Source organism: Scyliorhinus canicula, chromosome 16 (genome assembly GCF_902713615.1).
Source record: "Scyliorhinus canicula chromosome 16, sScyCan1.1, whole genome shotgun sequence".
Classification (NCBI taxonomy): domain Eukaryota; kingdom Metazoa; phylum Chordata; class Chondrichthyes; order Carcharhiniformes; family Scyliorhinidae; genus Scyliorhinus; species Scyliorhinus canicula.
This window is the reverse complement of record NC_052161.1, coordinates 100,926,134-100,941,888: the sequence shown is the minus strand read 5'-3', so window position 1 is coordinate 100,941,888 and position 15,755 is coordinate 100,926,134. Positions and strand designations below refer to the sequence as shown.

The window sequence follows — 15,755 nt, the reverse complement described above, 5'->3', positions numbered from 1 at the left end:
CTACTATCACTTACCAGAGGGAAGAGTGATCTTCTGAAGAACCGCTTCTGGTAATTTCCAGCAACCACTTTCTTCATCCCAAACACTTTCGCGCTTTATTTTGTCAATATTACTGTAGTTACACTCACGTCGGATTAATGGCTGGACCCTTTCCAGGACTTGCTGCAGCAGAATGTTTTCCCGTTCTTGCTTCCTTATAGTGGACAGATAGTCGATACGCTCAAATTCAAATTCAGATTGGAGATCAGAGATTTCTATCTCTGCAACTTTGAGCTTAAGCAAGATAAATGATAAACAGATTAACAAACAAATCTGTCCATAAATATAAGACAGTCACTAATAAATCCAGGAAGTAATTCAGGGGAAATAAAATCTTTTACTCAAACTGTGATGTAAATGTGGAAGTTAGCTACATATAGTTGCACTTAAGAGGAAGCTAGGTAAGTAAGTTAGGGAGAAAGGAATTTCAGGTATATGTTGATAGGATGAGATAAAGTAAGGTGGGAAGAGGTTCATGTGAAGCATAAACAATGAGCCATAACTTCTGAGCTTCCCAGCGTCGGATTTGGGGTAGAACTGCAAAGATGCACTGAGGAATCTTTCTCAGAACTTCCCAGGTAAGGGTTTACATGGCAATTGCCTAGAAGTGCAAACTTCCACAGGGCAATTGACCTGCACTGGGAACCACCTGAAAATGTGATTTAAATCGTAAAATTTGGATGGTTCTGGCTGTGTTCCACAAATAGTTAACCAGAAAAAGTCAGAAGAATTAAAGCCACTTCAAATTTCTTGGCAACTAATATAAAGACCCAGACCCACCCCACCCCCCAGGGAACTCCCCCCCCCCCCCAACCTTTTTCAAGTAAAAAGAAAATATTCTTTGTAATGGAATTTCTTCAATTCATAACGTCAAAAAACACATTTCAGATGGAGTATTAAACTGAGAACCTTTCTTCTTGTTCAAGTGAACATAACAGATCCTAACGTACTAGGGCGGCTCAGTGGTTAGCACTGCTGCCTCACAGCGCCAGGGACACGGGTTTGATTCCTGGCTTGGGTCGCTGTCTGTGCGGAGTCTGCACTGTCTCCCTGTGTCTGCGTGGGTTTCCTCTGGGCGCTCCAGTTTCCACCCACAAGTCCCGAAAGACGTGCTTGTTGGATAAACTGGACATTCTGAATTCTCTCTCGGTGTGCCACAACAGGCACCGGAGTATGGCGACTAGGGGATTTTCACAGTAACTTCATCACAAGAGTTAATGTAAGACTACTTGTGACACTAATAAAGATTATTATTATTATTTGAAAGTGCATGAAAAGCTCTCGGTATCTTGGTCAGCATTCCTTCCTCAAGCTACATCAGCAAAAACAATCATCTCATCATTTATTGATTTGCTGTTTGGAATCTCGCTTTATGCAAAATTACTGTGTTTACACACATAACCTGTGAAGATCTAGAGGTTTAATCCTTGGTTTCAGGATTAAGGATGCTTCTATTAGACATTGTGCCCATAGAAAATGGGGAGGGGTTTCACTTCTAATAGAGTAGCATTTGTTAGTTTGTCAATTACATCACCGAGTAAATTTATCATAAACTGTACACCATCATGGGCAGAATTTTAATGATACTCCCTTCTGATAGGGTTGGGAGGTCAACATTTGAACCAGCTGTTAAGAGAAAATCACATTTAATCCAGCATTCTGGATTAACAGCCAGCACAAGTAGAACTTGCCAGGGTCAGCAATGATGAGGAGATGCCGGCGTTGGACTGGGGTGAGCACAGTAAGAAGTGTAACAACACCAGGTTAAAGTCCAACAGGTTTGTTTCAAATCACTAGCTTTCGGAGCATAGCTCCTTCCTCAGGCGAATCTGAGAAAGGAGCAGTGCTCTGAAAGCTAAGGGTCAGCAAGGCAAGAGCACAGTGAGGAGTGAACCTTCTGTGAAATTCACAGGCTGGGAAGGCTCTGAATACTGAAAGAGCACAACTGCTTCCTTGGCTAGATGAAAAGCTTTTACTCTCAGTGAGCTTTCCATTCCTTTCTTTTTGATTTTCAACATTTTATTAATCAGTCCTGCTATCATGTACAGGCAAGTGTCTGTGAAAAATGAAAGCGTAAGAGGGAACTACAAAGAAAAAGCAGGACCTTTCTCTGCAGGTTTTCTATATTTTTGCTTTTTGCTCGAACTTCATCCTGAATAGATTCGTACACATTGATCAAGATAGCAGGATCATCTCTGTCTGTGTGCTTCAGTGCTTCTGCAAGTTGATTCTTTCGTTCATCAGCATACTTCTTCCGCCGTTTTCGTTTCTCCTTCAGCTCTGTATTTTTGGCTTGCTCTCCACCTACAACCTCATTCTCCAACATCTTCAACCTACAATAAACAATAGAAAGTATTACTAATTGGTCTTCACATTCAAATTGAATTTGGTTTTTTGGGTGACGAACTAATGGAGCACAGCAATCAGTTGTTTGTACCCGTGATGAAGAGGCAGCTGCGAGTTAGAGATAGCAGCCTCATTTACATCAGGCCAGTCAGTGAGCCATGGGAGCCATTAAAACTATTAAATGTCAGGTTGGGCATGAGTTGAAAAGTATAAGGATTAGTATAAACTAAGAGTGCCACATTGTTAGAAATATCAACCTTAGGATAACATGTTGAACCATCTGCCTGACCAGGTGAATGTAAAAGATCTCATGCACTATTTGAAGAAATGCAGGGCGTTCTCAGTGCCATGGTCAACATACAGGACTCAAAGAAACATTAATGAAAGCAGATTAACTAACTTATCTCTATTACTGCTTATGGATAAATGCAATTTGTTTGCTACTTTTGAAATGAAGTCACAGTTGTTAATTGATTGTAAAATGTGAACGTGAGCAAGGCAATACATGTGTGTTCTGAAATTCCGTTGGGTTTCCAGCTGTAATTTTGGCAGGAGACTGGCTGATACACGAGAAAACACTTCTAATGTATTTTTTTGTATTATACATTTCAGAAATTACAGCACATCTTAGGCTGCATTTTTAAATATACATAAAACTCTCCAGGAACTGAAATACTGGAAACATGACATCTGCAAGTTAAGGACTTTCTCATGAATAAAGTTAGAGTTCTGATCTTCCGCTAGCACAGTAATATACCTTTAAGTGATATTTAAAGAGACACACACACCACTGCAATTTTCTGAGATGCGTTGACAGCAGGTGATGTGCCTTGCCTCAGGCAAGGAATTGAAAACACACACACACATGACCTGAGTCATCTTACATGTGCAATTTTTTTTGCATTTGCTCATGGGATTGGGCACCACTGGCTGGGCCAACATTTATTTCCCATCCCCAATTGTACTAGAAAAAGTGGTGGTGAACCGGAGTTTTGAACCAATACGGTCCGTATAGCGTATGCACACTCACAAAGCTTTTAGGAAGGGAGTTCCAGGAATTTCACCCGACAACAATGAAGGAACGGTGATATAGTTCCAAGTAAGAATGGTGTGAGACTTGGAGGGGAACTTGCAGGGGTTTTGTTCCTATAAATAATTAAATATGAAATAAATAACAGGCATATTTATTAAAAGTAGTATATATTATTTGTGGTAACAAAGACATATTTATGAAGCAGACCTTGCAAGTACTTCCTCCTGATCTAAGGTGGTGGGTGATGAACCAGCTGGAGAACATCCAGCTGTGATTTCTTCCTTGAGCAGTTGCAGATCTAATGGAGAGCTTTGCTCTTCATTAATTGGTGTAATTTTCTTGTTGCTGTCCTGCATGGCTATTTCAGGCTCCGCTTCAATTAACTTGAAACATTCAACAAGAAAATTAAATTTTGAAAGAAACATGTATCATTTGTCAAGTAATTCAGCAATTTCCACAATGAATAATAACATTAATTTTTAAAAATACACACATATGTATTAAAATACATATTGCGAGCTAATTTTATTTGTAGGTAATAGGTAACTTATTAACATTAAAGTGTTAAGGACAGATAGGGGCACATGTATGACAAATTCTTTGCTTTCTTTATGAATTGCTAATAGGCATATTGGTTCCAGTCACTGTTTTTAAAAAAAATATTTGTATTCTCCTTTTTCACATTTTCTCCCGAATTTACACCCACCAACAATAAATAATCATCAACAGATATGTCAATCCCCATAACAATGACAACAATCCCATCCTCCCACCAACCCCCAAACATCAGCCCGCATGTTTACATAAACAAATAACAAAAAGGAATCAGGGATTACTCATAGTCATCCTTAATATACACAGTCCCCCTTCCCCCCAACCCTCCCACCCATACCCCCCAACTAATGTTCGATGTCATCCAGTTCTTGAAAGTGCATAATAAATAATGCCCATGACTTGTAGATTGCCTCCGTGCTTCCCCTCAGTTCAAACGTAACCTTCTCAAGGGTCAAGTATTCGGCTCATCCTCGCCCTCGTGAGGTGTGCTCTGTATACCACCTTCAGCTGTATCAGCCCCAACCTCGCACATGAAGTGGAGGCATTCACTCTCCAGTGCACCTCACACCAGACCCCCTCCTCTATAACCTCTCCCAGCTCGTCCTACCACTTTGCTTTGATCCCTTCCAGTGGTGCCTTATCCTCTTCCAAAATAGCTCCGTACACTGCTGACACTACCCCCTTCTCCAGTCCCCTTGTCATCAGCACCTCCTCCAGCAATGTGGATGCCGGTTCCTCCGGGAAGCTCTGTATCTCCTCCTTGGCAAAATCCCAAACCTGGATGTATCTAAACATTTCCCCCTGCTCCAGCCCATATTTCGCTTCCAGCTCCCTCAATCCTGCAAACCGACCCCGAAGAAACAAAATCTTTTAGCGTCTTAATCCCCTTCTCTTCCCATTTCCGAAAACTTCCATCCCACTTCCTATGCTCAAATATGTGGTTTCCCCCGAATCGGCATTTCCCTTGACCACCCGAAGTGTTGGCGAAACTGCCTCCAGATTTTCAATGAAACTATTATTACCGGACTCCGAGTATTTCGGGAGCGGCGCTGTTGCTAGTGCTTTCAGTCCCGACCACCTGCACAAACTCTCCGAGCTATCGGGAGCGGCGCTGTTGCTAGTGCTTTCAGTCCCGACCACCTGCACAAACTCTCCTCCATTCTGACCCACTGGGAATCAACCCCTCTGACCCAGCTCCGCACCTTCTCCACATTCGCCGCCCAGCAGTAGTACATCAGGTTCGGGAGACCCAAACCCCCTGCCTGCCTTCCCCTTTCTCACTCTGGCCACCTTCCCTCCCCATATGAACGAGGTAATCCTTCCCCCATTCTCCCTGAAAAAAGCCTCTGGCAGGAAAATTGGTAGGCATTGAAAAATAAACAGAAATCGCGGCAACACATTCATTTTAACCGCCTGTACCCGACCCGCCAGTGACAGAGGAAGACCATCCCATCTTGCCAGATCGGCTTTCACTCTCCCCACCAAACTAGTGATGTTGTACCTGCGAAGCCTCCCCCACTCCCGGGTAACCTGCACCCCCAGATACCTAAAGGTAGTCCCTGCCCTACGGAATGGCAGCCCTCCCACCCCTGCCCCCGCCCCCGGCCGAGACACCACAAAATATTCACTCTTGTCCAGGTTCAGCTTGTGCCCCGAGAAAGACCCAAATACTCGCAGTAACTCCAATATTCCTCCTATCGACGCACTCTGTTCCGACACATACAGCAGCAAGTCGTCGGCATATAAGGACACCCTATGCTCTATCCCATCCCCCCGCACTATTCCTTCCCATGCTCCAGAACTTCTTAATGCGATGGCCAACAGCTCAATCGCAAATGCAAAGAGCAGGGGGGACATAGGACATCCCTGCCTCGTCCCACGGTGGAGAGAAAAGTATCTTGAGCTGATATTGTTTGTGCGGACACTCGCCTTCAGCTCCTTATATAGTAGCTTTACCCAGTTCACAAATCTTTGTCCAATCCCAAACCGCTCCAGAACTGCCATCAGGTACCCCCATTCTACCCGGTCAAATGCCTTCTCGGCGTCCAAGGCCACAACCACCTCTGTTTCCTTCCCTTCCGCCGGTGACATAACGACGTTCAAAACCCACTTAATGTTCGAAAACAGCTGCCTCTCTTTCACGAACCCCATCTGATCCTCACCTATCACCTTCGGGAGGCACTCCTCCAGCCTACCCGCCAGTACCTTTGCCAATACTTTTGCATTCACATTCAGAAGTGATATGGGCCTATACGACCCACACTCTGTCGGATCCTTATCTTTTTTTAGCAACAGTGAAATCGATGCCTGCCCCAAGGTTTGTGGCAGCACCCCCTTCACTATCGCCTCTTCAAACATCCCCGCCATCAGGCGTGCCAACTTATCTTTGAATTTTTTATAATATTCCACCGGAAACCCATCCGGCCCTGCCACCTTCCCCGACTGCATCCTCCCAATCGCATCCTTTATATACTGCTCCACTATTGCTCCTTCTAATGTAGCCCTGTCCCCCTCCGCTAGCCTCGGGTACTCCAACCCATCTAGAAATTCCTGCATCTCACGGTCTACCCCGGGTGGCTCTGACCTGTACAACCTCTCATAAAACTTCTCAAAAACCTTGTTAATCAGCTCCGAAGCCACCAACAACTTCCCTGCCCTATCCCTCACCTGAAGAATTTCTCTTGCCGCTGCCTCCCTCCGGAGCTGACCTGCTTATTTCCATGTTCATAAACTGCACCCCTTGCTCGTCTCAGTTGGCGCACCGCCTTCCTGGTGGACAGTCGGTCGAAGCTCGCCTGTAGTTCCTTCCTCTTTTCCAGCTTCGCTGGGTCCCCATCTTCTGCATAGCTCCTATCTACCTCTAACATCTCATCTATTACCCTCTGGCGCTCTAACCTCTCCTCTTTGTCCACCCTGGCCTTAAACAAAATTACCTCACCCCTCACCACCGCCTTTAGAGCCTCCCAGACAACTGCCTTCGACATCTCACCTGTACAGTCGAAACCTACATATTCCTTCATTACCTTTTCAATTTTCTCACAGAACACTTGGTTCCCCAAAAGCCCCACATCCAGTTTCCACCCCGGCCTCTGCACTACCCCCTTCTCCAGTACCATATCCACCCAATGCGGAGCACGATCTGAGACTGCAATTGCAGAGTATTCCAACCACTTGACTCCAACCAGCAAAGCCTTTCCCACCACAAAAAAGTCGATCCGCGAGTATACCTTATGGACTGCTGAGAAAAACAAGTACTCCCATTCCCTTGGGTGCAGGAACCTCCAAGGATCCACTCCTCCCATCTCCACCATTAGCCCAGCCAGCGCCTTCTCCCCCCCCCTGATGGGGCCAGTGAGCGCAGCCGTGATCTGTCCAACCTTGGCTCCTGTACCAAGTTCCAGTCTCCCCCCCCCCCCCCCCCCCCCCCCCTCCACAATCAGTTCATGTGTGTCCAAGTCAGGAATGGCCCCAAACACCTTCTTCGCGAATCCCACATCGTCCCAATTGGGACCGTATACACTTAACAGCGCCACTAATCTCCCCTCCAGCGCCTCTGCCACAAACACATATCTACCCTCCGATCTGCCACCATCTTCTCCATCTGGAAGCGTACCCTTTTGCTGACCAACACCGCTATCCCTCGAGCCCTTCCATCAAATCCAGAGTGAAACACTTAACTAACCCAGACTTTTTAAAGTCTCACCTGGTCCTTCACCCTCAAGTGAGTCTCCTGCGCGGCATTGCCACATCGGCTTTCAAACTTTTAAGATGCGCAGGCACCCTTGACCTCTTGACCGGACTTCCTAGCCCTCTCACGTTCCACGTGACTATCCTTACTGGGGGTCTCTCACCCCCCCCCCCATCTTTCTTATCCACCATCATACCATCGGGCCCTGCCCCATAAGCCTGACCCACCCCTGTCCATTGTTAACATTGAATCCCTTCGCCCCCCCTCCCAAGAACCCTGTGGTGAATGTATAATGCATAATTCACACTGTGTATCACTGTGTCCCTGTGGGCTCCGTCTGTGAGCCGTTGCGCGGCTCTGCCCACAGGGGGAGATGAGGAGCTTGTACAGGGCTCCACCCGTGGCTCCACCCATGGCCCCTCCCACTACCAGAAGTATAAAGTGCTGCGGTCTTGTGAGTCTGCCCTCAGTTCTTCTGGTCGCAGGCAGGCTCAGTTGTAAGTCGATTAAAGCCACAGTTTACTTCCTCTCGTGTCTTTAGTGAATTGATGGTCGCTTCAAACCCTCCCTACATTTCCCACTGAAACAACATCTCCCAACATCCATCCCTCCCCCTCCCCCTCGCCTTGTAGGCCCATTGAAGCCTGCTATCCAGGCTCCAACGTCCGCAGCGCTCCTCTCACCTCACCTCCATTCACTAGCTGACTTTAGTTAGCTGGCACGGGTGGCTCCCCCCGCCAAGATATATCGTCGCCTTCCCCCCAGTCCCAGAGAAAGAAAAAACAAAACAAAACCAACAATCCAACCCATACAATTCACTAACATAACATTTAACCGTCGCAACACAGAACGCCAATCAACCCACCATTAACTTGAACTCTGTAACAATGCAAAGAGAAGTAAATTTGAATACACATCAGTAAAAAGAAAGTTGTAGCATTTATACATTTTCCAGCTGCTCAAACATAGTCCACAGTCTCTTTTCCAGTTCCTCTCCTCACGTCTGTCCCAAGCCTTCTGCCCGCACGAACGCCTCAGCCGCCTCCGCTGTCTCAGAATAAAAGTCTTTGGTGTTATATGTTACCCTCAACTTCGCCGGGTACACCATACCAAAATCGCACCCTCTTCTTGTACAATGCCGCCTTCACTCTCCCAAACGGCGCTCGTCTTTTTGCCAACTCCACCGTCAAGTCCTGGTAGATTCGAACCGCAGTACCATCCCACAGCACCACATGCTTCTGCATCACCCAGCTTAATACCTTCTCCTTCATGCAGAACTTATGTAAGCAGATCATTACTGCTCTTGGCGGCTCGTTCACTTTGGGCTTCGGCCTTAATGACCAATGAGCTCGGTCTAGCTCGTACCGGGAGGGGTTCTCACCCTCCCCCATCAGCTCCACCAACTTCTTAGCGAAGTATTGTGTTGGCCTTTGGCCCTCTGTCCCTTCGGGCAAGCCCACAATTCTCAAATTGTGCCGCCTTGAGCGGTTCTCCAAGTCTTCAAGCTTTGCTCGGAGTCCTCTGTTGACCTCCACCACCCTCCGCAGCTCCCCCATCGAGGTGACCTGGTCGCTGTGTCGTGACACGGCCTCCTCCACTTCCGTCATCTTCTCGCCCTGCTCTCTCACCTCGGCCGATGCCTTTGCCGCTGCCACCCTCACCGGGGTGATTGCCTCCTCCACCAATTACTTCAATGCGATCGCAGTCTCCTTGCTTAAGGCCTCCATGTGCCTCGCAAACTGTTTTTCCAGCTCCACCGCCATCACCTCGGTCATCTTCTCCACCGTAAGTAGTGCAGCCCCGCCTTGCCTCCGCCATCCTGTCAGCACTTTTTCTCGTCCTCTCATTCAGCGGCAAACCCGTGTTTCCTCCTTTCTTCGACGCTGCTCTTCGCATCCTTTAGTGGTTTATTGTTTTTTCTTTCTTTTCTCTTCTCTCCCCTTTCACCCTCCTGTCCTTCATCAATCTGAATTATTCTTTTTTTTTGAAAAAAGTGGAGAAAAAAAAACTTTCACCAAACTTCTTTAAACCTTCTTTCTTTCTCCTCCACATTCCCCCAGAGCTCCCCTGGGACCGGACTTCAGCCTTCTTTTTTCATCCTAGGTGGGAGCCATCCAATGTGGGACACCCTACCTACATCGTGCCCTGGCCTCGGGCCTGCCGCCTCGGCCTCCTTGTAGCTCCGCCACCGCAGCTCCGACCTCCACGCCGCGCTGGGCCCAGCGCCTCAGCCCCCGCCATCTGACACCCACGCATGGTTCTTCGCCGGTTTTTAAACCGGCCCCTCTAGCTGCCCGTGACGGCCCCAAAGGGCGACAGTAGTCGGGGGGGCGAGTGATGCCTTGGGGAAATCCCCGAAATCACCGCAAATCGTGGTCACCGGCGGGAGCTCTTCTTGCTGCGGCCGCCCTGCTCGCCCACGCCAGTCACTGTTATGTGGTGGAAGTGTGGAAATGAAGGTGCTAATAATTCTGACACTCAGATTATCTGGGGTTGAAGAACTCACATAATTTAAGAAACACTCTGGCTGAATCTTATAATTAATTTTTTTTTATAGTACCCAATTAATTTTTTCCAATTAAGGGGCAATTTAGCATGGCCAATCTGCCTACCCTGCATATCTTTTAGGTTGTGGGGACAAAACCCACGCAAACGCAGGGAGAATGTGCAAACTCCACATGGATGGTGACCCAGATCGGACCTGGGACCTCAGCGCCGTGAGGCAGCAGTGCAAACCACTACGCCACCTTGCTGTCCTCACTCTGGCTGAATCTTGGGCATTAGCAGAAGAGAAGAGGAGAGGCAGGAAAAGATCCTCTGGTCTGAATCCCAACTGCACAGGCTATTTTTGGGCTAAACAGGGGGAGTGTTCCAAAAAAAGCAGTAACCTGTGCTGCTTCCTTCCATAAGACATAGGTGCAGAATTAGGCCACTCGGCCCATCGAGTATAAGACCATAAGACATAGGAGCAGAATTAAGCCACTTGGTCCATCGAGTATAAGACCATAAGACATAGGAGCAAGGCTGCATGGTAGCACGGTGGTTAGCACTGTTGCTTCACAGCGGCAGGGTCCCAGGTTCGATTCCCGGCTTGGGTCACTGTCTGTCCGGAGTTTGCACATTCTCCCCGTGTCTGCGTGGGTTTCCTCAGGGTGCTCCAGGATTTTGACCCAGCGACAGTGAAGGAATGATGATATTCAGGATGGTGAGTGACTTGGAGGGTACCTCCAAGTGGTGGTGTTCCTAGTTATCTGCTGCTCTTGTCCTTCTAGATGGTAGTAATGGGTTTGGAAGGTGCTGCCTAATGAACCTTGGTGAGTTCCTGCAGTGCATCGTATAGATGGTACACACGGTTGCCACTGTTCGTAAGTGGTGGAAGGATTGTATGTTTGTGGAAGGAGTAGCAATCAAGCGGGCTGCTTGGGTGTCAATCTTCTTGAATGTTGTTGGAGCTGCACTCATCCAGACAAGTGGAGAGTCTTCCATTACATTCCTGACTTGTGCCTTGTAGATGGTGAACAGGATTTAGGGAGTCAGGGGGTGAGTTATTCACCACAGGATTCCTCGCCTTTGACTTGCTCTAGTAGTCACAGTATTTACATGACTAGTCCAGTCCAGTTTCTGGTCAATGGTAACCCCCCAGGATGTTGATAGTTTTTTAAAGAAAATATTTTATTGTGGCATTTATAATTTTAACATTTTCACATTTTAAACAGAGAGATCCAACACACACAAAAACCCCACAATAACATACCCAACTCCCCCAGCCCTAAATCCTAACTACCCATACATTTGATTCCCTGCCCTTATTCATCACTTCCATGCCTCCCCCTTCCCCTCCACTCCCCTCCTTTTAATTTGATTTGATTTATTATTGTCACATGTATTAGTATACAGTGAAAAGTGTTGTTGCTATACAGACAATGCATACCGTACATAGGGAAGGAAGGAGAGACTTTACAGAATGTAATGTTACAGTCATAATGAAGTTTTAGCAGCATAGAACGAGAGTAAAAGATAGAATTAGAGGGTATGCTGGGCACAGCTTGCAATAAGTCGCCTCGCTCCGGCGCCATCTTGGATTAATTTTACTGCTGACGGTCAATTCTCCTTGAAGAAGTCGATGAACGGCTGCCACTTCCGAGCGAACCCCTGTAATGAACCCCTTAAGGCGAATTTAATTTTCTCTAGCCTAAGAAACCCTGCCTACAAGTGGCTGGGGGAGCAGGGAGGTGAGCAGGTGGTGAAGATCAAGGAGAAATGAGAAGCGGTGTTGGGAGGGGAGGTCAATTAGGGAGCATGTAGTGAGGAACTGCGTAGGGTAAAAGGGACCTCCTCATGTGCAAGGATGAGCCTGAAACAGTTTAAGGTAGTGAACAGGGTGCATATGACTCGGGCGAGAATGAGTGGGTTCTTTCAGGGGGTAGCAGATGAGTGTGAGAGGTGTGGGCGGGGGCCAGCAAATCATGCACATATGTTTTGTGATTGCAAAAAATTAGGAAGATTCTGGGCGGGAGTGTTCGCAGTCTTATCCAGGATAGTGGAGGAGGAGATGGACCCGGACCCTTTGGTGGCGATATTGGGGTCTCAAGAGAAGCCGGAGCTCATGGAGAGGAGGAAGGCCGATGCTTTGGCCTTCGCCTCTCTGATTGCACGGCGGCGAATTTTGCTGGCGTGGCGGTCGGCATTGCCACCGGGGGGTAGCGGCTTGGTTGGGTGACCTGTACGACTTCCTGCGATTAGAGAAGATAAAGTATGAGTTAAGGGGCTCTTCAGGGGGTTTATGAAAAGGTGGGGGATGTTTGTGACCGTGTTTGAGGGTGGGGGGGGGGGGGGGGGGGGGGGGGGGGGATGAAAAAGGGGAAAAATGTATACAGACTGCATAATTGATTGTTGGGAAGCATGTTTCCTGGGGTGTTTGTTCGCTGTAACCTGTTTTGATACATGTTTGTAATAAAATACATTAAAGGGGCAGCACGGTGGCCTAGTGGTTAGCACAACCACTTCACGGCGCTGAGGCCCCAGGTTCGATCCCGGCTCTGGGTCACTGTCCGTGTGGAGTTTGCACATTCTCCCCGTGTCTGCGTGGGTTTCGCCCCCACAACCCAAAAATGTGCAGAGTAGGTGGATTGGCCACGCTAAATTGCCCCTTAATTGGAAAAAATAATTGGGCAATCTAAATTTATTAAAAAAAATACATTAAAGAAAAAAATAAATAAGAAACCCTGCCATGTCATTGACCCAAACTCCCGACTTTGGAGGCTCTGAGTCCCTCCATCCCAGCAAAATACGTGTCCGGGCCACCAGGGAGGCAAAGACCAAAACGTTGGCCTCTCTTCCTCCCTGGGCTCCCAGATCTTCCGACACTCCGAATATTGCCACCTCTGGACTCGGAGTCACCCTCCCTTCCAGGACCACTGACACGAGATCTGAAAATCCCTGCCAAAATCCCCTCAGCCTCAGACGCGCCCAAAATATATGTACATGGCCCGCAGGACCTCCCCCACAGCGCTCACACCTGTCCTCCACCTCCTCAAAAAACCTACTCATCCAGGCCACATACATATGAGCCTGTGGACCATTTTGAACTGGATCAGGCTAAGCCTGGCACACGACGAGGATGCACTGACTCTCCTCAGGGCCTTCTCCCATAACCCGACTTCCAATTCCCCTCCCAGCTCTTCCTCCCACTTGATGTTGATAGTTTTGAGAGAAACCCTGCTTCCCAGTGTCACACTATTACAATACTTACTATATTGCTAGCCTTTCTTCATTACAATCATTCAACCTGTGCCATAGTCCACTATGATGTGGAGATGCCTGCGTTGGACTGGGGTGAGCACAGTAAGAAGTCTTACAACACCAGGTTAAAGTCCAACAGGTTTGTTTCAAACATGAGCTTTCGGAGCACTGTTCCTTCCTCAGGTGAATGGAGAGGTATGTTCCAGAAACATTTATATAGACAAAGTCAGAAATGCCAGACAATGCTTAGAATGCGAGCATTTGCGGGTAATCAAGTCATTACAGATCCAGAGATAGGGGGTAATCCCAGGTTAAAGAGGTGTGAATTGTCTCAAGCCAGGACAGTTGGTAGGATTTTGCAAGTCCAGGCCAGATGGTGGGGGGTGAATGTAATGTGACATGAATCCAAGATCCCAGTTGAGGCCGCACTCATGCATGCGGAACTTAGCTATAAGTTTTTTCTCGGCAATTCTATACCTCACCTACATGGGCACTATTTTTGTCATTGGGAATCATTTTATGCCTATTGTATTAATTTTAATTTCACTGCACAATGCTTAGACTACTAGGTGCATGGTACTAGTCAGTAGATTAGAGTTTTCTTCAAGGCAACAAAAGAAAGGGTAGTGAAAATATCCAGAGGAATAATTCGAGGAATAAGGAACTTTAGTCACCAGATAGGTTGGAGAAACTAGCATTCTCCTTAGAGAAGGCCGAGTAGAAATTTGATAGAGATAGAGAGAATCTGTTTCTTGGCAGAACAACCAAGAACCAGAGAACACAGATTTAAATTGTTTGGCAAGGAACCAAAGGAGACTCAAGGAAAAAAAGCTATTTGACAAATTTGAGTGGATACACAGCAGTCTGAAAGGGAGGTGGAGGAAAATTAATTTGTTACCTTTAAAAGAAGGTTGGATGAGCACTTGAAGGGGAGGAACGTGCAGAGCTGGTTAAAAGGACAAGGGACAACTTCTAGTTAAAATGTTTTGCAGAGAACCAGTACAAGATGATGACCAAATGGCATCTTTCTGTGCTGTAATGATTTTATTTTATTTTTAAAGAAATTTAAAGTACCAATTCATTTTTTTCCAATTAAGGGCCAATCCACCAATCCTTAACATCTTTGGGTTGTGGGGGGTGAGACCCACATGGACGAACAAATGGGAGAATGTGCAAACCCCACACGGACAGTGACCCGGAGCCGGGATTGAAGCCGGGATTGAAACCGGGTCCTCGGCGCTGTGAGGCAGCAGTGCTAACCACTGCTCCACCGTGCCGTCCTTGTAATGATTTTATGATTCTTTATTTTAACCTATCATTAACCTAAAAATTCCCATTGTTTCAAAGGCTTCAATCAGGACACCACCAAACACTTAAAAGTTTTAAAATAAAGTATGTATCATATATATAACCCAATGTCTGGGTCAGAATCAATTAAGATGTGTAAATACAATTTATTTTGAGCATTAGTGATCGGAAATGCCCAATTATGTTACGACCTTGCCACAATTTAAACTGGTTGTCAATATACTAATGTTTAGCCTTAATTTAATCTTAAAACATAAAACTAGAAAAGAAACCCAATGAAATGTGTACACATATTGAATGGCAGTATTTCAGAGTATTTACCGTGGCAATATCTAACTTCTGTTCTATTTCACTCACATCCGCTAGTCCAACACTAAATATTTGAGTTACCTCCTGGGCACAGGCTCTTTCTTCAAATTCAGGTGCATCTGTGGTGACAGAGATACATGTGTTTATTGGTATTACACTCTTGTGTTGTTACCTTAAAAGAGAATGAATAACATTTCTATTCATCATCAAAAAAAACAAAGAGAAGACTCTCTTTTGCTTCGGACCTTAACCAGAGAAACTGTCTGAACCTTTAAAAGCACATAGCTCCAATGTATGCCCGGACTCAATAACAACCCCACTACATTCTCCTGGTCAAATGCAAACCTTTGAGCATACCAAAGTACTGCTATCCCAGGTTATCCACACCCTAGATTATTTTTTTTTAAAGTTGGAGCTTCATTTCTATGGCACTAAACCTTTTTCAACCCAGAAGGTTAATTGGATTGCTTACTCTTAATATTTCCCAACAGTGTGGTCCAATGTTTTCAATTCAGCGGTTAGTTTAATATAAAAAATAAATTAGCTCTTTAACACTTCTAGCAATGAGTGCATCATAGGAAATGTATTCCTTGCAGGTGCCAGTTCTTTCTGGGACACAGGGCTGGATTTTATGCTGGGGCCAGGGTCATAGAGCCATAGAAATTTACAGCCCATCGTGTCTGTGCCGATCAAAAACAACCACCTAAATATTCTAATCCCATTGTCCAGAACAGG

General features: G+C 46.4%; 1 protein-coding gene across 5 annotated transcripts in view; it reads right to left on the bottom strand.

Moving 5' to 3' along the window:
• Nucleotides 1-15,755, bottom strand: part of kif17 (kinesin family member 17) — a 147,051-nt gene that overhangs the window by 35,317 nt on the left and 95,979 nt on the right. For all 5 annotated transcript variants that reach the window (XR_005463737.1, XR_005463734.1, XR_005463735.1 and 2 more), the window contains exons 8-11: nucleotides 15,033-15,139; nucleotides 3,626-3,801; nucleotides 2,144-2,372; nucleotides 15-273 (exon numbers count right to left, since the gene is read on the bottom strand). Coding sequence is in view for 1 of the 5 variants with exons in the window: in XM_038821752.1 (XP_038677680.1) it covers nucleotides 15-273; nucleotides 2,144-2,372; nucleotides 3,626-3,801; nucleotides 15,033-15,139 (771 nt within the window). In the remaining 4 variants the exon portion in view is untranslated. The remainder of the gene's footprint in view (nucleotides 1-14; nucleotides 274-2,143; nucleotides 2,373-3,625; nucleotides 3,802-15,032; nucleotides 15,140-15,755) is intronic.